The following is a 25,051-nucleotide window of genomic DNA, read 5'->3' as shown; positions in this document are numbered from 1 at the left end:
TCTATATCTAACAGAATTACTACCTCTTAACGTGCTGAAGAACCGCTTGATCTATATATGTTTCTTTGTTACCTCCAATAACTTATCTTGGCATCTGCTGCGCCTCGCCAGTAGCGCCCACCACAATTAACTTGACTGAATAGAAGTAAACTACTTTCCCATTTGTCAAGTAAGTCTCAGTATTTGCTCTTCAACCTGTAGTCCCTGTCCCTCCATATAGCCGTCAAGATATAGCTCACCAACGAAAGTGAATTCATGACCCGTCTTCCTGATAACATACAGAACTCCGCTGCCAAATATAATCGAAGCATAATCACCTATTTGTGCATCGGAAGTCCCAATGCCAATATGCCCTGTAGAAGTGACGATGAAACATCTGTTGAAGCCAAATGTCCCTGCCAAGACCCTATACTCTTCAGCATCTCCACCTGATGCAAGACGTCGTAGATGAGCCACAGCTTGTGGGTTGTCGCTTCCAGCCATTCTGACTGTCGCATTCGTGTTGGCCTTTTCGAAAAGACGCAGTATGTAGGTCAATCCATCCTTAAAGCTTTGTTCCCACGTTCGCCCAGTGAGTCCGTGTTGATCGGCAGTGGTGACCTTGATCAAGCAAGCTGCCAAACGCTCCAGACCTCCCTCGTCTGTTGGCTTCAAGGTTGAGAACGCCAAATTCCAGATGGATTCAAGTCTGGAGTCGAGGAAGGACCCGAAATCTTCTTTGGTCTGTTCGTTGTTGCTAAAAGAAACCCTCTGCACAATATCTCCAACTATTGCGCCTCCGACAGCCAGAGTTGAACCGCCTTGGTTATCAAAGAGTTTTAGTCGTTTGTCAATAGCCGCAGCGTATTGTTTAGGAAACCCAAACATGACAGGCTCTTCCGGGTTTGTGTAGTGTATCCAGGAAAAGCTTGTCCGAATACCGTTGTTAGATACCCGATAGTCACTCCAGTCAGGGGCCCACGATGGCAGCTTTTCGAGGTCATGTAATCTCTGTTTCCTCGATAGACTTCCGGCGGTACCACGGGCACGGGTCAAGATAGCGAGGGAGCCATTGCGTTGCAATAAGAAGCGGGCAACTTTCTGGTATATCTCTTCGGTCTCAAGACTGTAATCTGGGCGCAAAGCTTCTGGAACCTCGGCCGAATTCTCGCATTCTGCTGCTATTCCCAGGACCGCATATACTTTATCCCTTTGATTCGTGGCATTGAACTTGATCTGGGTACAAGATAGCAATGCATCCAATGGCCAAAGGCTTTTGGATCGTCGAATGTTGCTGATTGTGTTGACATTGAGAAAGTTTTTAGAAAGTTGAGATAACCGGAGATATCCATTTCTTCTCAACCAGCCGGCTGCCCATCCAAGACGATGCCATGGAAATAGACGTTGCGCATGAACGATGATGGGATCCTGTGAAGATAACACAACTTCTTGCACAATCCAAATTCGCGTGAACCAGGGAAGGTCAAGAAGGCTTTTCATCTGCCCCCAGGCTTCATTATCCCACGCGGGCAGTTTGGACACAGCATGCGACGCGTCGGAATAGGCCTTGACTGGAATTTGGCCCGGGTTACTGACAGTAGGGTGCAGAGACCGGAATTCGGCATAGATTTGATCGACCAAGTCCCATCCCGTGGAGTGGGAACCATGGTCCACTCCAAGCCAGATCAGGGTTCTGACAGAGCGTGAGTAAATCTTTCTCATAAGACCAACTTGAGTGGAACATTCGGGAATGTTGTTTTGGTCTATGCAAAGATTGTCGATCCACATATGTAGCAGCGGTGGATCGAGAGCTGAGCCGTTTATAGCAAGCTGCTGAAATCTTCGAATGCCATAGGCAAGTTCGGTCGTAATGCTTAGGGTATAGCCATGGATTTGGATATCTTGTTTGCAAGTCTGGGTCCCCCAAGTGTGACTGAGAGCGTAGAAAGGCGGTGCTTCCTCCAGCGGTACGGCTTCAAGGTATCCGACATTTTGATCTGAGGCATTTGTAGAGATTCGAAGTAATCGTATATGACCTGTAGGCAGTTGCTTATATGGACTATTCTGAAGTTTCTGTATCATCTTGGGAGATTTAGGTATTGCGCGTTAAAGTGAATTGTTGATGCAGGGAATTGTCAGGAAGCAATAGGAATTTAGAATCTCAACCGTGACGGAACGAGGAAGATGTGCTTTAAATGTAAGATTGAGCTTATTTGTACAAGGGTTTGGTAACCACGAAGCACTGCCGATTTGGAGACTTGGTATGTACAGCCTCTCTGGTGGGTATCAGAAATGTTGGCTAATGTTTCTGATGCCGTGAGGCCTCAAGCTGTCAGTCAAAATGTAAAATCCAGTACTTCAACCTGTAGCAATCATTGCCCTTCTGGTTGTAGATCGCTTCAGTACCACGCCCGTCTATCTGTTCATATTCTCTGATTGAAGTCTTTACAGTCCGCTGTGGAAATATTACCCAAAAAGTCGCCGAATTTCACGTCTTGTGCCCCCACCTGCACCCTGTCACAGCGAGTCAAGTATGCCTGCTTCAATCACATCATGAGGTAGTATCGCCGCCCGTCTGCATGAGCTTGAGGGTGAGCGACAGGCTGTGACTGGAGGAAAACGGGGAAACCATCCCATCATGCATCGTCAGACTAAGTATTTTCAATCAGCCTTCCAATCAAACGGGTTAACTAGTTGAGGGCTGGGTGTCAAGAGGGTTAACCAAGACAGCATAGCCGCCCTAGGCTTATCTGGGTACTTCGTCGTCTAGGTAGGTCGCATGAATTTATTTCGCCTTACGAAAGCCTTATATCACTTCTCCCGTCTCCTGCCAGTCAGTAACGTCTCGAGTTCCAGGTGAAGTGTATTTATCTTGTTTCATGACGACAGCACACGAAAGCGTCAAGAATTCTCATGGACAAACTCAAGGCAGCAGATGAAGACCTTCCTGGAAGCAATAAGGCTTCTCTCCCAGTCAAAGAACGGGACAAAGGCAAAGAAACCCGAAAACGAGTGGGCCTCACTCAAGTTTACCCAGAGCCTGGCTCCAAATACAATAAACAAGAGCTCAAAAACGAGTAAGATTATAGACCTGTTGAAAAGTGAATTTTCCTAATTCAAGCAGTATCGTTGCTTTGCATGGACTCGATGCAACTTCTGATAAAACATGGATTGCGTGGGCGGTTGATGGAGATGCAAACTCTGGAGACGTTAACTGGCTCAAAGACAAACACATGCTGCCTAGATTTATGCCCGATTCTCGCATTCTTACATATCAATGGAATGCAAACTACGATTCCTTTGCATCTAGTGATAGGTTCTCTGGCCATGCCAAGACGCTGCTTCAGGACCTGTACGCCGATCGATTTGACGAGGTAATGCTACTTCATTTCTCGAGAATATCACATCTGGATATCTAACGTCAACAGGGTCGAAGTCACTGCCCAATCATCTTCATTGCTTCATGCTTCGGCGGTTTGTTATTAGCCCAGGTGCGTACTGTTCCTCAGCTGTAGAGGATATGATGTTATCTCGTGCTGTTACTCATCACTCTGCAGTCTCTCGTCATTGCATCTCACCCCACCGAGCTCAGCCATGATCGATATAGTTTAATTCTACGACACACGATCGGTGCAGCATTCCTCGGTACTCCTTTCAGAGGCTCGTGGGCCACCGGGTCAGAAATGGCCAAGGTCCGATATGAAACCGCGCAGGAATCTGGGAGGCAATCTAGTCGAAGCTTAATCGAGCTGTTGAAGCAGAGTACACCTGATCGCCCGACTCCCCTGGATGATCTTGTAAAGCAGTTTACCGACCTACTTGGCAACGATGCTTACAAGTTCCCTTTTATATGTGTCTACGAGACCATCCATACAAATCTGTCTGCCTTTAAAAAGAAGCTAGGCCCGAATTTTGAAGAGATGGGCTTTGATGAAAAATACCATAGCATTGTAAGTGATATATCACAACATCTGCTTACTTCTTTCTTCTTCAGAGTTGACGATTCACGCATAGGTAGTCAGTAGGAACTCGGCAACTATCGATGGTGCGGATGACTATGGATTTGACGTGAGGCATAACATGCTGCATAAATTCAACGGTCCTGATGACCCGAACTTCAAAAAACTCAGGGTTTGGCTTGTCGAAACCGCAAATGGTGCTCAAAGCATTCTGGATAGCAAGGGTAAGACTTGATTAGTATATGTCTTTTACAAAATTACATGGGATTGTTCAAATATCCCTACTTCTTCCTTCTCTCTTCTTTTTATTTTGAGAAGCAAATACTAATGTGGATATCTCTTCCCAGGCCACAATGGAGCCATCGATAATTCATATCGGAATCAGTCAGATGATAGCTCAAGAGCCGACACTCGACTAGCTGATCTTCCCGGTTCACGAGTGAGAAACAATCCCAGGAACCCGGAAGCACGAGAGAAACTTTACAGGAAACTTCATTTTAAGCGTCTCGAAAATCGTTTCAACAAGATAGGCCTCGAACATCCCGAGACCTGCACATGGTTACTTACAAACAAGGAATATCAAGCTTGGTTAGACAAAGAAAATGTGAAGGATCACCATGGAGTTCTATGGCTCAAGGGTAAACCAGGTACAGGGAAATCCACCCTGATGAGGTTTGCTGTCTCGCGGCTGAGCTTGGCGCACCCAGAAGACATCAAAATCAACTTCTTTTTCAATGCTCGAGGAGTGGGTCTTGAGAATAGCACTACAGGGATGTATCAGTCTCTTATATATCAGCTCTTCTCACAGGTACCTCGACTTAAATCTGTTTTTGACAATTTCACTCGGCTTGAGCTACCAGAAGCAGATGTACAAGAATCCTGGGAATTATCGTCACTTCAGCGTATTTTCGAGCATGCTGTTCGTGAGCTTGAGAGCCACAGGTTGTGGGTGTTTGTGGATGCCCTGGATGAAGGCGATGAAGATGAAGTTCGAAACATGATCAAGTTTTTCAAAGACCTTGGGGGATACGCCAAAACGGCGAACGTCGACATGCGTGTGCTATTTGCAAGCCGCCATTATCCACAGATCATGATATCACACAAGGTCGAGATCATTCTCGAGTCAGAGAAGGAGCATTATCTTGACATTGAGCGTTATATTCAAAGTGAGCTGTACATCGAAGACGGCATGACGGCCCAGGGAATCCAAGAAGAGGTCATCAACCGTGCATCAAGCGTTTTTCTCTGGGTTGTTCTCGTTGTGAAGATATTGAACAAGGCAGCGGCAACGGGAATGAACCAAAAACAGAAACTCCAAGAGTTGCCCAGCGATCTCAGCACACTTTTCAAAGGAATTCTCACTCGCGATGTTGAGAACATGAAAGGAACGCTACTCTGCGTTCAGTGGGTTCTCTTCTCACGGAAACCCTTGACCCGAGAAGAATTGTATTACGCAATTCTTCACGGCGCAAATGAAGAGGAGGCCAAGTCCTGGACTGCTGATTATGTCTCCATTGAGATTATGGATGCGTTTATCTTGACTTGCTCCAAGGGACTCGTGCAATTCAGTGGAGAAACTGCACAGTTCATTCACGAGACAGTCCGAGACTTTCTCCTACGTGACAATGGCATGCAGCTGATTGCAAGCGACGCAGCTCGGTCCACCCAAGGCGCTGCCCATGATACTTTGAAAAGCTGCTGCCTGAATTGCATCTCGTCGACACTCAAAATCATTTGGGGCTCTGGTCGACCAGTGAGGTTTGATGATCTTGACAGTCTGCGCAGCACATATGACTCCATCGTCGAATCCGGCCGGAAAAACTATTCGAATTCGAAACCGCTGTACAAGACCCCTTTGCTTCATTACGCCTTGTTTCACCTCCTACACCATGCCAATGCTGCGGAAGCTGAAGGTGTGTCTCAAGTATCCTTTATCCAGACATTCCAGCTGCGGTCTTGGGTGTACTTGAGAAAGGTTTTCCTAGAGCTCGGTACATTCAGCTCACTTCGTTCAACGTTGCTATATACTCTTGCAGAAGAGGACTTGGGATCTCTTATCATGGCCATGTTACATGCCGATCCTCACATTGACGTTGATAACGGGGTTCCAGGCTCACCTATTCGGAAGGCATTGCGCGAAAGACACTACGATGCCCTTATTGGTCTTTTGGCTCTAACCAGGTCAAATGATGTCGGAGGTTTCGACGCAGATCGTCCGGCTGAGCCCGAAATCGACCATCTGCTTCGAACTTACTTCTATGCCGGCCCTTCAATACTAGGTCCGTCCATACTGGAAGGTTTCTTCCGGTGGGGAGACGAGATGGACATGTTGACTTTGCTTCGATCAGGCAGATTCGGCATGGATGACAACATGACTGAAATGCGTTGCAGCCCATTGTCCGCGGCTGTTGAAAGGGGATATGAACAACTAGTCCAGTTCCTTCTATCCAAAAAGGATCTAGATGTCAATCTTCGAGATGATGATAAGGGACTGCCTCCATTATCGAGAGCTGCCAGAAACGGACGGCTTGAAATTGCGCGACTTCTAGTGAAAGATGGTCGAACAAACGTCAACCTGGAATGTAAAGATTTGGGAAAGTCTCCATTGTCCTATGCAGCAGAGGAGGGGTTTATAAAGGTGGTTAAGCTTCTTCTGAGCCATCCGGGTATCAAGGTCGAAATCTCTGACAAGGTTGGGCGGTCTGCGATGTTTCATGCTGCAAAGAATGGACATAGCGACGTTGTCCAACTTCTCCTCCACACTCCTGGCAACGATCCAACCGCGAAGGATAAACATGGCTATACGGCCCTTGCAAACGCCACTCTACAAGGACATGAAGATGTTGTCAAGAAAATTCTTGAATACGGCCAGATTCCAGATGATTCTAAAACTCAAGATCCTGGGAAAACACCTCTTTGGATTGCCTACCAGTTCAAACGACATTCCATCGCGCAACTGCTTCGTGCACACCGAATGACTAATATCGTGGATATAGTTACAGGACTTCAAGACGCAAACGAGAATGCGAAGGCACATAATGTGACAAATCTATGGTGGGCTGCATGGAAAGGCAATCACTTGTTGGTGGAGGAATTGCTTCGCCACGAAGACGTTGAGCTCAACTTCCGAGATGCGGAAAAGGGCCGCACACCGTTGTGGTGTGCTGCAGAAGAGGGACACGAAGCGGTAGTGAAACTTCTCCTTGAAAGACAAGGTGTTGACGTCGAGTCTAAAGATACGGAATATGGCCAAACACCACTTTGTGTTGCAGCTAGGTTCGGATATAGGGAGGTGGTAAGATTGATGTTGACAAGCAGCCGTGTCGTTTTGGGCTCTCAAGATTTGCAGGGACAGACAGCGTGGACGTGGGCTATTATAAGACAGGATGATGCAATGATGGAGATGTTGGGGAATAGATAGTGAAAATAACCAGTCGCCAAGCCTAGCATTTTACTCTTTATTTCTTAGTATCAAATAGTGGGTTGATAACCACTTGGCTATCAAAAGCATTGTGATACCAATCTTCCACAAGTCCAATAAGCGTCTGTGGGAGGCGTTTTCTTGAGTCGCAGACTGGAATTCCATGGCTAACGTTGGGAGGTAGAGATAAAGTCATTGGCCACTCAACTATTGATGGAATCGTTTCATTTATCAGCTGTTATTGTCCTACCTAGATAAGTTAATTGGTAAGCTCAGACGAGTACAAACGGAACCGGTCCATGGCAAGTGTCCGCTCCCGTTCTCGATGGCAAAAAGCGGATTCACGATCTACAGTTAGTTAGTGTGCATTGCGCGGAAATAGAATTAGGGTTGGACTGGAACAGAGACATAACGGAAACAAGAAATAAATACCGGCTCGGAGATGAGGGAATTGATTAGAGTTTACGGCTGATACGCGACGGACCAGAGCATGAATCGTGTAGGGCGCAGCTGTCAACTGTCAGCAATTCCGTCATGCACGTTTCCTTGCTCTCAGACATGCATCGTCAGAGAAGAGACAACCATTGACGTTGCTAGTCTGATGCTTTCGCCCCTGATCTAACTCGACAAGACACAAGAATCAAGACAATAAACAATTCCCGGTCCCGCAAACGGACTCGCCGTCGAGTGCGGAACAGCAATGATTTGCTGACACTCTCGCTTACCCCTGCGTACTATCTCCCGCTCTAGTACGGCTCAAGTTTAGCTGGTATGTGGCAAAGCGGCACGTGCATCAGAACAAGCCTGGGGAAAAAGAAAGGGACGAAAATCTCACCCTTGATCAGGTAGTCTTAAGCTCTTCAGCTCACCTCGCCCCATCTCACATCCCAGCAGAAGAGATGCAGAGTTCAACATGACCTACCAGAGAGAATTCGAGATGCAGGCTATTCCTCCGCCGTCAACAAAGACATTAACATCAACAGAACCCTCATCAAATGCTCCCACTCCGGACCCAAACTCAAACTCTCCGGGCGCGTTGCATCGTCTCCTGACAAGCTTCACGCGCGCCCCGCCACCGAGCCACTCCGAAGATGAGTACTCACTCAGCAGCTACAACACGTCGTACGCGACAAATGGAAGGCTTTTCAACATGAGTAAAGCCAACTATAATTCTGCCAACACCGCTCTCGCCCGTGAGCTCAAAAATCGACATCTGCAAATGATTGCGTTTGGAGGTTCTATCGGAACCGGTCTTTTCGTTGCCAGCGGTGTGGCGCTATTTCGGGGAGGACCGGCTTCACTGCTCATTGCGTTTGTGACAATGGGAACAATGCAGTTTTTCACGATGCAGGCTCTTGGAGAATTAAGTGTCGCGTTTCCAGTTGGAGGTTCTTTTTCCAATTACTCAACAAGGTTCCTGGATCCGTCTTGGGGGTTTGCTATGGGGTGGAAGTCAGTCAATCAATCTCAGCCTTGATCAACATCAACTAACAATTCTCAGTTATACATTACAATATCTCATAGTCTTACCACTTGAGATTATTGCTGGTGCATTCACGACAAATTACTGGAATCCAGATGCCAGCAAATCCATCTTCATCATCCTTTTCTTTTTCCTCATTCTTGGCATCAATTTACTGGGTGTGAAGGGCTATGGAGAAGCCGAGTTTATCTTTTCAGCTGTCAAGATCACCGCCGTCATGGGTTTCATGTAGGTTGCCTCATCTCTCACCAAGTTAAACTTTCTGACAGCGTTTAGTCTTCTGGGTATAATCATCAACATAGCAGGTGAGTCTAACCAAGTATATAAACCAAGAAACAATTTATACTAACCTCCAAAAGGTGAACCAGAAGGAGGATACATTGGCTTTAGTCACTGGCAAAATCCCGGCGCCTTCAACAATGGCTTCAAAGGTTTCGCAAGTGTCCTCGTTACTGCAACCTTTTCTTTTGCCGGCACAGAAATGGTCGGTCTCGCCGCCGCGGAAACCAGCAACCCGAAAAAGTCCCTCCCAGCAGCCGTAAAGCAGGTCTTTTGGCGCATCTCACTCTTCTACATCCTCTCCATTCTTCTAATTGGCTTGCTCGTCCCGTATAATGAGCCGCGACTGTTGGGTGCCAATTATGGATCTGATGCGGCTGCCAGTCCCTTCGTCATCGCCATCGAGATGAGCGGCTCAGATATTTTACCTGACATTATGAATGCTGTTATTCTAATTAGTTTGATATCAGTTGGAAACACGGCTGTGTATGCTTCGTCGCGCACAATCGCCGCGTTGGCAGAGCAGTCGTTGGCACCCAAAGTCTTTGCCTACATCGACCGTGCAGGACGACCACTTATTGCGATCATCTGCTGCGGAACAGTAGGTCTGCTAGCTTTCGTCGCAAACTCCGACATCCACAACGAAATCTTCAACTGGCTTCTCGCCATCAGTGGGCTAAGTACCTTGTTCACCTGGGCATCCATATGCGTCTGCCACATCCGCTTCCGCAAAGCATGGCGACTCTCGGGCTACAAGCTATCGCAGCTAGCTTTTAAATCACAAGTCGGTGTATGGGGCTCATGGGTAGCTCTGGCCGCCTACACGACTGTATTACTACTCCAATTCTGGGTGGCCATATCACCCATCCAACCTACGGACCAAGCACCATTCACAACACCTGAACGCATTAAGAATTTCTTCCTGCAGGTTTTGACAGTGCCTGTCATTTTAATCTTTTACATTGTGCATAAATTGTGGATGAGGACAAAGATTGTTCGAGACCAAGATATAGATATCCATACAGGACGAAGATACCTTCAGGTATGGAATGAGGAAGAAGAACAGGCCCGAAAAGCATGGCCTATGTGGAAGAAAATGTATAATCATATGTGCTAGATCTAAATAGATGTAGACTTAGAATGACATGATGATGTTTGTTCCCAGCAATACGCCGCGTATTGGAGCGTATTCGACATTGATGGAATGTTATTCGGCACATGACTCACGGCCGATATGCGAGTGGAGATGATCGACGAGACCCGTTAAAGAGAAATGATAGGCGCCAAAGTCTTAGGTTACAAAAATAAACAGCCTAAAGAGTGTAGTCTAAGTAGCATAAGCTAACCTACTAATTTCGTCTCTTGTACTTCTAGCGACCAATTTTTCGGATGCCCTGAGGGCTGACATAAGACGTGTGTTATAAAAAACGTCGCCCCGTCTTTATATCTTTCACTGCACCGGAAACACATTGGCAAATCAACCCCGATCCCTGGCGATACAACACTTCCACAATGACCACTCACACATTCTGGCAATACATTCGCCTCAAAATCATCGTCACACTCCTTCGTCTCATAAATCAAGTCGCTACACGTCCTCACTTCAAACCCTCACCAACCTGCAACCGCAAGCTCGTTCGCATCCCATCACGCGATCTGAACCGCTTCATAGATGCATGGATCTACTATCCACCAAACCACGCCGACGGTGATAAGCGTGGTCTGGTCATCAACTGGCATGGGGGCGGATGCGTGTTGCCGAACTTGGGCATGGACCATGAATTCTGCGAGAGGATAGCTGTGGAGAGAAATATTCTTGTTCTTGATGCAGATTATCGCAAAGCACCAGATGCTCCCTTTCCCGCTGCTATTGAAGACGCCGAGGATACGTTTCGATGGGTCGAGAGTCAGTCGCATCGATTTGATCTTGACCGTGTTGCTTTATCTGGCTTCAGTTCAGGTGGAAACTTGGCATTGGTGGCCTCCTCGGAACTAAGACGCGAGTTCAAGAACATCAACATCCGAGCGGTATACTCTTTCTATCCAGGTGTAGACTTCAGTATCCCACCCGAACAGAAGATTGTTGCAAACTCCATCCGACCGTTGCCGTTTTGGTTCCAACGTCTCATCGCAGAAGCATATCTTCCCAGAGTTGAAGACCGCAAATTACCCAGGGCATCACCGATGTACGCCGACACCATGTCTTTTCCTGCGCGTGTTATGCTATTTGTCTGTTCTGGTGATATTCTGACGCCAGAGACTGAAGCGTTTGGGGAGAAACTGGTGAAAGGCGGCGTTGATGTTGAAGTTGTTCGGGTTCAGGGGGCTCACGCATTCGACAAAACAACCAGCCGTAATCTTTTCAACCCTGGTAAGAGAGACATAGCGTACTCCATGGTTTTGAGGAGCTTGGAGGATGTTCTGTAGAGTATATAGGTTAGTAGTCAGAAAACGTGGTAATCAAACACTCAGCAGTGAAGGGGACTCCTGCCTTTGAAGACCTTCTTTTTCATGGCCGATGTGAAGTGTAAGTTATCAAGCTCCTTTAGTATTTGATCTCACGAGCTTGGTACATAAATCAAAGAAATCAAGTGCCTTAGGTACCTAGTATGGATCGTTTGCTCCGGAGGAGGCTTTCAGGCAACAGTTTGCTCGCAGTGCATTATCACTGGCATTGAACCAACGGTGCTTGTTATGTAAACATCGGCGAGCTGTTCTGCATCTCCCCGCTTTTCTCCTCCTCCTCCTCCATTCCCCTAGAGACGGACGGATGCAATCTTCATCACAAAGCAGTCTTTCTTTTCACCTCATCACATCGCCTTCGCCATGGCCTTCGCTCCTATTGGTCCTTTGACCGGCGAGCATGGCCAGGCTCTCTCAAAGTACGTCTTTATCCTCGAATATGTGACAAAGATTCTTACAGTATTTTCAGGCTACTCACCGAGGGCATATACTCCGATCTCAAAATCACGTGTGGCACCGATGAATATGCTGTCCACAAAGCTATCGTCTGTTCTCGATCCCCCGTCTTCGCTCGTGCCATTGGTGGCGTGTTCACGGTACGCTTATTACTTGAAAGATCATGAGCGAAAGCGCTAACGAGCAACGTAGGAGGCCAAGACTGACATTAAACTGCCTGACGATGATCCCGTTGCTGTCAAAATGATGATCAACTACCTATACACTCAGAGCTACGTGCCTCCAGAGGCGCCTGCTGCTTCTGAGTCTGAGACAACTTCCACCCAGAAGTTGAAGCCGGAGCCCATTTCAGCTAAAAGACAGTGTGTGAGCCAAGCTAGTCTTTCCACTCTTTTCTCTGCCCCGACATCCACTGCATCGCCGAGACCTGTTCCCTCTCAGCCCAGAGCTCAAGTTTCTAGCGTCCGACGTGACAGCCATTGGGGTTCGCCATCCGGGCCGCCGAAGAACCCCTTTGCCCCTACCCATGCCGCGCCAGCTTCAGACCCCCCTGCTCCACCACGACCCCCGAATCTCGTTCTGCACGCAAAGGTCTACCAGCTAGGCGAAAAGTACGGGATGAAAGATCTCATGGCCCTTTCTCTCTACAAGTTTAGGGACGAAGCTGTGACCCACCATCACAGCGACTCGTTCCGACATGCTGCACGCTTTGTCTACGGCTCGACTATCACGCAAGATCGTGGAATGCGCAACGCTGTTGTCCAAGCAGTCAAGACAAACATCGATTTACTCGATGATAAGGCGTTTCAAGTCGTCATCAAGGGCACTGAGCTGGGATTTGATCTTCTCCTGAGCCTCACTCAGACTCGACGTGGAGAACTCAAGCGAGAGGCGTCCTCCTTGTAGAGTCAGAACTGTGTATTCTCATGGGCGCGAAAGAATCAAGATGGCTGTGTACATATCAAGACTGCAGGTTTGGAGTCTCCAAGATTTCGAGTCTAGATTCTAGCCAAAATTTCTTTATTCTTTGGCATAAGTTATCTTAGGTCCATACTGAATAATGAATTAAAATCACTACCTACTCTTCTCCTATAATGTGTATATTGCATGAATCTCCTTTCATAATGGACATACCAATTATCCCTCGATCTCGGTACTTCTGTGAAGCCTCTTTGCAAACTCATTCCCAAATATCAGTTTTCCAGTCATGCTGCTGAAATACCTGTCTGTAACCCAAAAGTCGACCATGATAGGCTTCGAGTGCCTCGTTTCTCGCCATTCTATACCCAAAACCTTTCCCATAACACGGCCCACACGGTTGTTGATTTCTCTTGATCGTGATGGGTGATGAACATCATGTTGATTCAATTCCTCTATCTCCAGATTAAGTTGCTGGGCTGTTGGATATTGGATATAGTTGCCGAACACGCGGGGATCGATGGTTGCGTTAATCTTAAGAGGTGGTGCATCTGATTTCCCGAATACTCTTATCCATCCTCCTTCGATTTGTCGTCCGACATCTGTAGACCTATCATTCGTAGAAGTCTGGGTCGATGAATCTGGTGTATGGGCAATCTGGGTCATATGGGGCGTCTGAGGGGTCTGTCGCGACTGCACAGATGGCTGTATGTGTATGTGTGGCGTCGGCGGTGCATGGTGTGTATCAGATACACGATATGAAGTGAACATAGGTGCTGTCTCGACCGATGAGCAGTCGGTGGTAGTGGGGGCCTGCTGCGATGACCCAGATGTCGACGTTGATCCAGATGTTGATATTGAGCGAGAATCTCTGCTGCTTGATGATTGACTCGATGCATGTCTTCGTCGTCTTCTCCGTTCGCCATGCTTCCGTTCCCTATTGTGACTGGGGACAGTTCCAGTTCGGCGCATGCTTTCTGACAGACCGACAAGGAGCGTTGCGCAATCTTCGAATTCTGCAACGAAATCTTCCCCATGGTTCTTCTGCAATCGCTTACTACGGACCACTTTGTTAAGGGTCCTTTCAGCATGTTCAAGCTGATCTCTTAGGGAGTGACTGAATGGTGTCAGTGATCGAGAAAGCAAGTGAAGAGCATCAGCCTGAAATTTACTTACACGTGTACTCTCAGTAAATCAGCCGTCTCTCCTTCTGCACGGTCTAGGAGGTAGGTAGTGATCTCAAGTTCTAGAATGGGGCCCATAATGGAGAGATACATAACGATCCTATCCAACGTGGTGAAAATCGTCGTCATTTCTGTGTTGATCCAAAGGTACCATTTCATGCCGTTCACCAGCCTGAAGTTGCTGGACATGGATTCAATCACTCCCTTCTCCGCCTTTGTTAACTGCCACTCGAAATGTTCTGTGAGTTTCCGAATTGATGCTTTTAGGTTGCCTCTCTTAATGTACTTGGCAACTCTTGAAGTTGGGTACTCCATTGCTTTGATCCTGTCACAGTTGTCTTTGAGCCGTAATCGTGCGAGTTCAATGGTCTCATATGCAGACTCGATATGCTCCGCAACAGATAGGATCTCGTGTTCCCTAGAGCCGTCATCTTTGGCGATTTTATACAGCGCTCCAACAAATTTGGCAGTGGGTTTCGCCAAGTTGACAATTGCTATGACGCCGGAAATTATGCCGATAACTTCTGCCATTGTGAGATCAGGTTTATTTTTCTTGGAGGAAATACGATGAAAAAAGTCTATAGGAATTGAGATTGGGGAGATTGCAGCCTATTTGTGCCCTTTTCATTTGCATACAAATACACCTTTCCATGCGCGTTCATTTGGATTTCTGAGTAAGACTCACAGCCTGCTTCTCAAACGACATGAAGGAGGCAGGATATTATGAGTGTGTGTGCTCGGTTAGCTCTTTATGGTCGAAGATGGGAGGCCGGCCATCCCTCCCTCAGCAGCTGACACGTCGAGCTGCGCCTTTATCACAGCATTGGAACCAACAGCATAGCCTGATGTTCAAATACCCCGCCTCAATTTCAGTTGCCTTAATCAGTTCATCCCCAAATGAGTTCTAATCGGTGCAACCATTTTGATTGTATATCAAACGAGGCTCATTGGCAAACAGGATGTCTCTAGCTTCTGTTCCAGAAACGGCATGCATAGCGACAGGGTTGCTATATAGTATGCAGCTAGCCATCGGACAAACCGGAACCGGTCAAAACACCTAGTCTTGGCATGCAAAAAACGAAGGCAAGCAAGATGAACCTACCAACAAGATAAACAAGACAAATCTTTTGTCTGAAACGATTGCTGTGAGGCAAACAGAAGAATCTCGTCATTATTCAAGCTGATAAATCAGATGACTAATCGCAATTAGGCCTACCCGGAACATCAAAACCCCGGCAACCTTGACATCACCTCACAACACCGAAACTATCCTTCATACATCATCACTGCCTCCAGTCATGGCCAAGGAAGAACTTGGGTTGAAGATAGGCTTCTATGCCTATCCGTGCGCCCTATTCGTCACGCTTCTGGGTGTCCAATCCGCTCAGTTCTACCTCGCTCGTCATGGCGATCCGAAAACGCGTCAGAACGCGTTCGACAACGATCTCAAGACAAAGATTGAGAAACTCCAACGGTTCTACGCACGATTAATATGGGGCTTTCAACTTATTCTTTCAGGACTGATTACTGCGAGTATCGTTCTTGCTACAAAGGAGGTGTTTGCGGATCAGAAAAATATTGAAGGGAAAATACTGTTCTCATTCAGCGCATACTTGGCATCATTTGTTGGCGTTTTGCTTTATTTCCTTGCCGGTCTCCTCCCCGATCCCGAAGGTCCATGGAATCCGAATAGCTCTCACCTTGCAGCATGGTGTGTTGCTGCGCTTGCAGAAATCGTCATCGCAGCAGTCTTGTCTGTGGTTGAGCCCCAACTTCGTGTCTCGCCCGATTTTGTCGACACCACCAACATTCTCGGCTCGGCGAGAGTATTTGTTCTTGCTCTCATGATCGGTTCATTTACTTTGAGAGAGCACAAGATGAAAGCCCTCGAACCAAAATCTTTGCCCGAAGAACGCCAGGGTTTGTTGGAGAATGGCAATGGCAACGGTTATGGAAGCGTTCCACCCTCCGCAGCTGAACCAAGACGCACACAAGTCTCTGGAACGGGCTGGCTGGATTATTTCGCTGGTTTCAAAGTTCTGTTTCCTTACCTCTGGCCCAAGGATTCGCCTCTCTACCAAGCCATCGTCCTTGTCTGCATCGTCCTCCTAATCGGCCAACGCACCGTCAACGTTCTCGGTCCGCTCCAACTCGGTGTACTTGTCGACAACCTTGGCGAAGGAAAACTGCCTTACAAGCAGATTATCCTTTACGTCGTCTACCGGGCCCTTCAAGGCAACCAAGGTGCTCTTGGCGCAGCGCGTTCCGTCCTCTGGATCCCAGTATCACAATCTCTATTCCGACGACTATCTTCAGCTGCATTTGAGCACGTTCTTGGTCTTTCTCTGGAATTCCATCTCAACAAGAAAGTTGGTGAGGTCACCAGTGCGCTAAGCAGAGGCGCCTCCATAAACACCTTTCTCGAGAGTTTCTGTTTCCAGGTTTTCCCTATGGTTTTCGACATCTTTGTTGCCGGCGTGGTGTTCTTTTACAAGTATGATCCTTTTTATCTCATTATAGTGTTCTTTATCATGTGGTCCTATATCTTCCTTACCATCTACGTGGCCAAGTACCGTGGTAAGCAAAGGAGAGACATGGCCGTCAAGACACGAGAGATGGAGGCTGTCAAAACGGATGCCATTGTGGCGTATGAGACGGTTCAGCACAACTGTGCTGTCGTTCGTGAGACTGGGAGGTTTAGAGAACATGTCACTGTCTTCCAACGCGCTGAGCGACTTGTGCAGTGGTCTCTCGCGGCTCTGAACCTTACCCAGAGCTCCATCTTTTCTCTTGGCACAGCCCTCCTCGTTGCTGTCTCAGCATACAAGATTTCTATCGGAGAGCAGACTGTTGGAGAGTTCGTGAGTCTCATCAACTACTTTGTTCAACTACAGGGACCTTTGAACTTCTTCGGTACATACTACACTATGCTACAGAACAATCTTATCGAAGCAGAGCGACTTCTCGACCTGGTAAGCTTTCTCGCGGCCCCGATATGTGAGCAACTGCTAACTTGAACAGTTCAAAGAAACTGCTGGCGTAGTCGAAAAGCCAGACGCCATCGTTCTTCCTCCCATCAGGGGCGAAGTTGCCTTCAACGACGTCAAATTTGCTTACCAGACTAAAAAGGGCGGTCTTGTCCTCGACGGCATCAACTTTACCGTTGCACCCGGCACAAAGACAGCCATCGTCGGTGAATCTGGCAGTGGAAAGTCGACCTCGCTCAAGCTTCTCTTCCGCTTCTACGACGTCACAGACGGCTCTGTTACTATCGATGGCCATGACTTGAGAGATGTTAAGCTTGACAGCGTGCGCAGAAACATTGGTGTCGTGCCGCAGGATACCGTGCTGTTCAACGCGACCATCATGTACAACCTGCTGTATGCAAGACCCGATGCGACAGAGGAGGATGTGTTTGAGGCATGCAAGGCAGCGAATATTCATGAGAGGATCTTGAACTTCCCTGATGGATACGAGACCAAGGTTGGAGAACGAGGTCTGAAGTTGTCGGGAGGTGAAAGACAGCGAGTAAGTTCATGCGCATCGACAAGTCTGAATTTGACTAACTTTTGTAGATTGCTATCGCACGTGCTATTCTCAAAGATGCGCGAATCCTTCTTCTTGATGAAGCCACTGCTTCTCTAGACTCGCACACTGAGCGACAAATTCAGGATGCTCTTGAGCGCGTAACAGCTGGACGCACAACCATCACCATCGCGTAAGTCAGACATCTTGCCGTTTCTAAGCATAGACTAACCATTTCTCAGGCATCGATTGTCTACAATCACAACTTCGGACCAAATCATCGTTCTTCACAAGGGCGAAATTGTAGAACGCGGCACACACAACGAGCTCTTGGCCTCTAAGGGAAGATACCATGCCATGTGGGAGAAGCAGACGACGATTGAGAAGAAGGAGAAGGAGAAGAAGGAACTTGAGGGGGAGGCATCTGAAACTGCATCTCAAGAATAAGCGTGATGGGTTGCAATAGAAAGGTATAGAATGTTAATAGGTTATTATAGATTTATCTTGGTTAATTAAATATTGGTCAAAATATTGGCCCTCTTGACCCTGTTGGAGACCTGTTGCAAGCTGGCTGTGCACTGAAGAAGCATCTTAGTAGGGTACCAGTAAAGCTGCCCTCTAAGTCTTGGGGTGCAAAAATAAACAGCCCAAGAAGTCTGGTCTAAGTAGCATAAGCTGTCCTACTAATTTCGTCTATTGCCTCCAGTTGTCAGTTTGTCTGATACCTGAGCATGTATCGGAAGAGGTCGTTTACTCCTGCATTAGTAGAATTGAAGTTACTTGATCAATTGCTGGAGTGGGTACCGCATTAAATGAGTCTCAATTGAAGGCTCGTCTTTGGACAATTCGTGTTGTCGTGAGTTCCACTCAACCCATATCCCCCCACCTGAGGAGAAAAAAAAAAAGAGAGAAAAAATATTATCGCGAGGACCCTTGGTTACGATGGGTCAAGTCGTGGTTGATGATAGTGAATGTTTGTCGCAAAGACGAACAAAGATGGTGCAGATTGAATTGAGTTGGAAGCTGCGACGGTGACGACATTGACTGCTTAAGTCATGGCATTCCTTAAAGTGGCAGCTGCAGAGCTGCTCTTTCTGTTTGTAGAGCTCTGAGCTGCCTATGACGACACTAACAAGCCCTCCCACCACTTTGACGGTTGACCCCTCTATTTACTGTGCCTCTACTCTTCTCTCCCATCACCACTTCTTGAACTCTCCATCACTTGTCACGACACAAACAAACAATCACTCAATCAATCACTACATCACTCTCATCCAAAATGTCTGCCATCCCCACCTCCACCTCGGTCATCGAGTCCGCCGTCATTGAGGCCTCCTTCAGCGACGTCTGGCACCTCATCAAGCTCCAGGACTTCTCCAAGTTCTACTCTGCCCTCGAGTCCTCCGAATGGGTCAAGGGCTCTTCTCCCGACACCGACATCGTCAAGTGGACCTTCAAGGACGGCACCGTCCTCGAGGTTAAGCAGGAGGAGCACTCCAGCATCGACCACTACATCACCTACAGCGTCATCTCATCCCAGCCCGCCCTGAGCTACACCTCCGTCGTCAGCACCATCCGCGCCTACCCCATCACCTCTGGCCAGAACGAGGGTCAGACCTTTGTCACCTGGAGCGGAAACTTCTCCAGCGACGCCGACGCTGGTGTTATCGCTGACGCCAAGTTCAAGCGCCGTGAGGCCCTCGCTGACCTCGCCAAGGCTGCTTCCAAGAAGTAAAAAAATGGTGTTGATGGAAAAGTACGAGACAGGTTTTTGGAGGAAATGAAATGATATTACCACAACGCAATGCGATGCGATGCGATGGATGATGGATGGGCAGATTACGGTTATCACTTGTATATGTAACTTATCGCCCAACCTCTGATGAATTCACAGTCAATGTCTGATTGCGCTTTATGTCTCGAATGAACCGTGTCAGTAATTATAGGTGTCGTTTAATTGATCCTAGTGCAGTGTCACTGTTACAACCCATGGATGGAGATGGTGCGATGCGAACAGGGTCCAAGTGCCACTGATGATGCGAAGCAATCTAGGTTGGCGTCTCCATCACTCGCGCGATATTTTACGTCGGGGGATTGTTAATTGACTGTCGCAATAATATCCTCTACACTGACAGGCCCAGAGCGCACAAAACAAAAGGTTGCACTTTTCAGGGTCTACGGAAGGATCCGAGTCTTGGTGGAGAGCTTCAGGGTAAATGCGACGATTTTGAACCCAGTGCTTTTGGTATCATCGATGGACGATCAATCGACTACCGAAATTGTAGAATCCCATATAAAATACGGAAAGAATATACATGGCATTGTTTATGTAGTCTACGAGCATTCAAGTTCTCAGCGACGCGACAAAACAAGCTTTTGCTACAACTCTGTCAACGTCCTCATCATGGATCACGTCTGTTGGGCGCCTAAGAATTCGCTTAAAAATGCGATTGACGAAAGACAGATCAATGTCCTGCAGCTGATAGCGGTTTTCTAAGATACAGTCAGCTTGAGACTGTGGGAAGTCATTCCCAATGAATGGTTTCCGTCAGATTGCAAACAGGGACAGGAACACAACCCAAGACATGGCAACAGAGTTCAACTGTCGACAAAAGCTTGTTTCTCAACGCCCAATGTTTATCTGTTCTACTGGACCACGAAAGAACATCGCAACAACTTCAACCGCTGATGTATCTATCTACGCCTAGATACAACCCTTTGCTCTTTGCATGGGTGGCTTATGCTTACTTGACCATCATTATCTAAACGCGTGTTCGGTCCTCATTGCCACGCGTTCAATCATCGTAGGCGTAAACGTCACCTTTAATCTCAGCCCCCAGCACAGTCAGCGCAACATTGCAACGCACCGCTTATTTTTACCTCGTTCCCCTTGACCATGGAACGATCGGTATTCCGATACGCTGGAAACTCCGTTCCATTGAAACTCGGATCACAATCTCCCGCCGGGTCCGATGTGTGATCCATATTTAATTCTGCGAGAGAGGGCGTGTGGAAGTGTACAAGGGGCTAGGAGATTCTGCTCCACCACAATTATACACACCCCGCTGGACACTAGACACTGGCGATGAGGCCTAAGGGCTTGTAGCTTGTGAAAGTCCATGTTTTGGTCGGACTCACGGGTTGTGGGATCACCGATCAATGCGTCAAGTGGGGTACGAAAGAGTCTGTTAGATCATCATTTGTGTGGATTGACATTATTCTAGATTAACATTATTTTGGTGGACTCGTTACACACTACACCGCTTGTATGCTGTTTGTAATGTAGGTATAGAAAGCAAAATATGCATATTGATTGTGTGCATAGGACAAAGACATTGACAGTCGATTACTTGCCTCCTCGGTTACCAGTAGTCGGGAATGGCTTCTCCAACTTGACGCACCAGAGGAAGAGATCCTCCAAGGGTAGCAGTCCCAACAACATACGGTTAGACAACCACGCAGCCAAAACAACAAACGTAGCGGCCATCGCATCAAGCCAGTAGTGATTCGCCGTAGCGACAATAATAGTCAGGACAAAGGCAGGGTACAAAATACTAAGCGCCACGAAAAACACCTGCCAGAGCTTGCTGAGGCGCTTCTCGCGGGGCGCGAGGCGGCGACGGAACAACCCAGAGTGGTACAGAAGCACAGTACCGATACAGAACGAATAGCCAAAGTGCAGCGAGGGGAACGCAGCCAGCTGGTTGAAGAACTTGTTGGTGGCGTAGATGGACTCGGCGTCCTCGCGACGGACAGTATCGAAGAAGCCGTACTCCTCGGGTAGGAGACGAGGTGGCATGCATGGATACGTGGTAAACACAACGAAGCTGAAAAGGTTGGTCAAGGTCATCATGCGACGAGCTTCGGCAAACTGGGCATGCGTGGGTGCGGCGTAGTAGTACCATGCGAGGAAGCTACGATAAATTCCGTTAGACGATGTTCAATTCCAAGACGTCATTGCGAAAAAACATACCTGACAGTAACGGGGATGTGAATAAGTGAGTAAGCGCGGTTGAGAATGGTCAACATCGTCTGATGATCATTTCTGAAGAACGACTGCACATCGATCTCACGCAGGGGGAACATCCAACTGAATGGCCCCTCTTGCTCGAACCACAACACCGCCTTTCCATGGTTCTCAGCCGTCTGCCACACACCGTCGGTAGCAGCAACAAGCTCGCTCGCATTTTTGACACCGACGTAGAAGACCAAGTTGACAGCCCAGTAGAACATCTCGACGAGAAAGGGAAACTTTTGTATAAATCGCGAGTGCCAGTACTTGGCGTAGCGGGACGAGTTGGGCGTGCGGATGACGGCGCCGCAGCAACTGCGCTGCTTGGGAGGGTGGACTTCTGTCAGCGACGAGGTCGGTGATGCGGCAGCGGCGAGGTTGAGACGCTCTGTCTCGTCGTGTACGTCTTCTTCATCCCATGGCTCGAGTTTCGACTGGCCCAACAGGCCCTGATCTTGTTTGGACGAAGGGATGATGGAGAAGTCACGTAGGCGGTTGAAGTAGCAAGATGCTACCATGACACCGACGATAAACTATGGTAGACATGTGAGGTTAGCCATTGTTCATTGTTTATTGTTGGGGAGGATAGCAACAGGCTGAAGAAATCGGACAGGGGGATTCGATTCGATGTACGTACAATGGGTTCGACGACAGCATGATAGGCAAATTGCGGTGCGCCCAAGTCTTGGTCCTTCTGTTCAGTTTGAGCCATTATGGTAGTTGTAGCTGCATGTCACGATTCAAGAAAATAAACAAAATACCAAGAGGAGAGAGTAATAAAAATAAATAATTAGAAGAGCGTAAGGTTTTAAGGTTGCAGGTAAAAAAGAGAGGTAAAGCAAAGCCAAGGATCAGTTCGGAAGACGCGGAGAATAAACCTGGTAGACCTGTCCTTGCCTTTGCCTTGTTTGTACAGGACTTGTGGCAGCAGGTCAGGTCGGTAGTGGGAAAAAGATTTGCTCCGACAACCAGCGCCAGGGAAGGGAGATGCGCCAGCGATCAGGATTTACCGGTACCATCGCTCGCGTGCCGCATTGCAAAAGCCGTCCGCGGCGCGACACAGACGCACACAGACACACGACACAACTGGGTACAGTTAGTAGTGTAATAACAGGGAGGTCGCGGGATGCGGGCGGGCGGTGGGCATCCATTGAACCAGGGAGATGAGAGATGAGAGATGCCCGGGCGCCTTGCTGGAATTGGTTGGACAGGGCGCGTGCTCGCAAATTGTGCACCATCTCCAGCGCTGTGCAGTGTGCAGTAACAGCTATAGGTCATTAGTGTCAGTAGTCCATGGAAATGGGTGGGATTGAATTTGTGCATGCATAACATAGCCCCTGAGCAATGTCAGCTGTGACGTAGGAGATCCATATCCTACAATTCAATTCGGCACAGTCTTAGCTTGGCTTTTATCTAGTGCTAAATTAGTTCAAGGGGCGTTTCATTTCGTCCTGGACAAAAAAAGGTGTTCCCGACTTCCATGCTTTCCAGTGACCGCCTTTATATGTCGTCCCCTACCCAACAGCCCACCAGTGGAGTGATGACCCCCAAAAGTGAAGGATTTTTAGGCGATAAAGGGTCAACCCCTTCTGCAACTCGACTCAACCCTGCACTGCAAAGCCTCCACTTTCCTTCAGATTAATTCGAAGCCAAGCTTTGCTCTTTAAACCTCTCACTCCTTAATACCGCCAAACAAAACAAATCCGATCGCGACTTGGCACAGAGTCGACTCCAACACCGCTTGGTGGTTCCTTTTTTGTCAATTCTGAACTGCTTATTCTTTCTTCTTTTTGCTTATACCTTCTAATAATTCAACTTCGGTTTCAAATGTCCTCCTCTCCAATCCTCGGCCCTTCGCGCGCCGACTGCCAATCGCCCTACGATGAAGAACACATGGATTGGGCGTCTTCAGTCCCTAAAAAGTACCACCGGGTGCCAAGACTACTTCGTCGCTCCAATGTGATATTGGTTCTTATCGATATCTTCATCGTTACTGTCCTTGTCCACATCTTTTGGCCGCTCATCACATTGCTCCGTCGCAACGAGGAGCTTTTTGGCGCACGCCTCGCATTTACGCTCAACGATACCTCTATCCCACCTACTTTGCCTGAGCAGCAGACGATACCGAGAATCTTTCACCAGACGAGTGCGAACGAGACAATCCCTGAGGCGTGGACGGACTTGGTCCAGAGCTGCAAAACCACCTACTCCGACTTTACGTACATGGTATGTTGATTAGAATTGAGTTGGGGACTGAGGGAACATGGAAGCTAATTCTTGACAGCACTGGACCGACGACAAAGCCCGCGACTTCATCTCCGAAGAGTACCCTTGGTTTATCGACACCTGGGACAACTTCCCATTCAATATCCAGCGCGCCGATGCCATCCGTTACTTCGTTCTTCACCACTACGGTGGTATGTATCTCGACATGGACACCCTCTGCAATGCTTCCATTCCTTTCGAGCAAATCGAAGCCATCGGCTCCAAGCACCACGCCGTCTTCAAGTCTACAACTCCCACCGGCGTCTCCAACGACATGATGATCACATCAGCCCGTCACCCCGCCTTCACCAAGGCCCTCTCGCGCATCCAACTCTACAACGACATCACCAAGCCCTGGAGGCACATCGTTCCCCACGTCGCAGTCATGGTCTCAGCCGGGCCACTCTTCCTCACCATGGCGCTCAAGAACTACCTCCTCGAGCAGCCTTCTCTGCCCGAACAGACTGTGCAGGTCATCAATGCGACATCCCTGGAGCCGTACCTTACAGATTATGAGGGTGCGTCGTGGCACCACGGTGATACCAAGGCTCTGATGTGGGTTGGCGACCGGCCCTGGGTTTGGTACGCTCTTGGTGCGATTGGACTTTGCGCAGGATTGTACTTGCTCAACATGCTCATGATGAAGTGCTGGACGAGATTCTTTGACAAGACCTCTTCGAACGACGAGTACAAGGAGAGTATTAAGCTTACGTAGGGGGGTTTAATGGGTAATTCTATACGACTATAATATGGTAATGCCAGCGAATTTTATTATACGAATGCTTGAAGCAGTTATTGCTCGCAGGTCTGCTGTTTACAATCGTCGCGCCGAGTAGCATCTTTGACATCAGCACCATTTAATGGTCTCCCGGGTCGGTCGGCATGTAATTACCGCCCGCTCATTATGCTTCGCCCGCGACACGTACGCGCACACCAGACTGAGGTTTCCAGCCAAACCCAGTTGTCCTTAGCCCACCAACTGTACTTAACTAGCCAACCACCATCGTGCCGTGACTGATTCTCAGCCCAGCCGATGTTGCGGACTCGTTACGCTTCGCTTTCGCATACAGGCTGGGCCTTACGGGCAGCTCCCTTGGGTCAGACAGA

At 48.1% G+C, this 25,051-nt stretch overlaps 9 protein-coding genes across 9 annotated transcripts, besides 1 other annotated feature; 6 read left to right on the top strand and 3 right to left on the bottom strand.

Moving 5' to 3' along the window:
- Window positions 1-165: 165 nt before the first annotated feature.
- On the bottom strand, window positions 166-2,061 carry FPSE_04565 (uncharacterized protein; the record flags this gene model as incomplete). Its single annotated transcript, XM_009257683.1, has 1 exon — window positions 166-2,061. The coding sequence occupies one exon, from the start codon at window positions 2,059-2,061 to the stop codon at window positions 166-168; it is 1,896 nt and encodes a 631-aa protein (XP_009255958.1).
- An 831-nt stretch (window positions 2,062-2,892) lies between these two features.
- Window positions 2,893-7,359, top strand: FPSE_04566 (uncharacterized protein; the record flags this gene model as incomplete). Its single annotated transcript, XM_009257684.1, has 6 exons — window positions 2,893-3,056; window positions 3,104-3,353; window positions 3,408-3,470; window positions 3,537-3,929; window positions 3,994-4,162; window positions 4,286-7,359. The coding sequence occupies 6 exons, from the start codon at window positions 2,893-2,895 to the stop codon at window positions 7,357-7,359; spliced, it is 4,113 nt and encodes a 1,370-aa protein (XP_009255959.1).
- Window positions 7,360-10,633: 3,274 nt separating this feature from the next.
- FPSE_04567 (uncharacterized protein) lies at window positions 10,634-11,548 on the top strand (the record flags this gene model as incomplete). Its single annotated transcript, XM_009257685.1, has 1 exon — window positions 10,634-11,548. The coding sequence occupies one exon, from the start codon at window positions 10,634-10,636 to the stop codon at window positions 11,546-11,548; it is 915 nt and encodes a 304-aa protein (XP_009255960.1).
- Window positions 11,549-11,947: 399 nt separating this feature from the next.
- FPSE_04568 (uncharacterized protein) lies at window positions 11,948-12,946 on the top strand (the record flags this gene model as incomplete). Its single annotated transcript, XM_009257686.1, has 3 exons — window positions 11,948-12,003; window positions 12,054-12,180; window positions 12,233-12,946. 3 exons carry the CDS (start codon window positions 11,948-11,950, stop codon window positions 12,944-12,946), a joined length of 897 nt encoding a protein of 298 aa, XP_009255961.1.
- A 231-nt stretch (window positions 12,947-13,177) lies between these two features.
- FPSE_04569 (uncharacterized protein) lies at window positions 13,178-14,673 on the bottom strand (the record flags this gene model as incomplete). The annotated part of the gene is made up of 2 exons (XM_009257687.1): window positions 13,178-14,075; window positions 14,135-14,673. The coding sequence occupies 2 exons, from the start codon at window positions 14,671-14,673 to the stop codon at window positions 13,178-13,180; spliced, it is 1,437 nt and encodes a 478-aa protein (XP_009255962.1).
- A 767-nt stretch (window positions 14,674-15,440) lies between these two features.
- On the top strand, window positions 15,441-18,114 carry FPSE_04570 (uncharacterized protein; the record flags this gene model as incomplete). Its single annotated transcript, XM_009257688.1, has 4 exons — window positions 15,441-17,114; window positions 17,164-17,670; window positions 17,718-17,860; window positions 17,910-18,114. The coding sequence occupies 4 exons, from the start codon at window positions 15,441-15,443 to the stop codon at window positions 18,112-18,114; spliced, it is 2,529 nt and encodes an 842-aa protein (XP_009255963.1).
- Window positions 18,030-18,074: a repeat region.
- An 832-nt stretch (window positions 18,115-18,946) lies between the features above and the next one.
- On the top strand, window positions 18,947-19,402 carry FPSE_04571 (uncharacterized protein; the record flags this gene model as incomplete). The annotated part of the gene is made up of 1 exon (XM_009257689.1): window positions 18,947-19,402. One exon carries the CDS (start codon window positions 18,947-18,949, stop codon window positions 19,400-19,402), a length of 456 nt encoding a protein of 151 aa, XP_009255964.1.
- Window positions 19,403-20,823: 1,421 nt separating this feature from the next.
- On the bottom strand, window positions 20,824-22,391 carry FPSE_04572 (uncharacterized protein; the record flags this gene model as incomplete). Its single annotated transcript, XM_009257690.1, has 5 exons — window positions 20,824-20,852; window positions 20,924-20,938; window positions 21,112-21,581; window positions 21,641-22,212; window positions 22,317-22,391. 5 exons carry the CDS (start codon window positions 22,389-22,391, stop codon window positions 20,824-20,826), a joined length of 1,161 nt encoding a protein of 386 aa, XP_009255965.1.
- A 1,115-nt stretch (window positions 22,392-23,506) lies between these two features.
- On the top strand, window positions 23,507-24,659 carry FPSE_04573 (uncharacterized protein; the record flags this gene model as incomplete). Its single annotated transcript, XM_009257691.1, has 2 exons — window positions 23,507-23,905; window positions 23,964-24,659. 2 exons carry the CDS (start codon window positions 23,507-23,509, stop codon window positions 24,657-24,659), a joined length of 1,095 nt encoding a protein of 364 aa, XP_009255966.1.
- Window positions 24,660-25,051: the final 392 nt, after the last annotated feature.

Source organism: Fusarium pseudograminearum, chromosome 2, assembly GCF_000303195.2.
Source record: "Fusarium pseudograminearum CS3096 chromosome 2, whole genome shotgun sequence".
In the NCBI taxonomy this organism is placed as follows: domain Eukaryota; kingdom Fungi; phylum Ascomycota; class Sordariomycetes; order Hypocreales; family Nectriaceae; genus Fusarium; species Fusarium pseudograminearum.
This window is presented reverse-complemented; position numbering and strand designations above follow the sequence as displayed.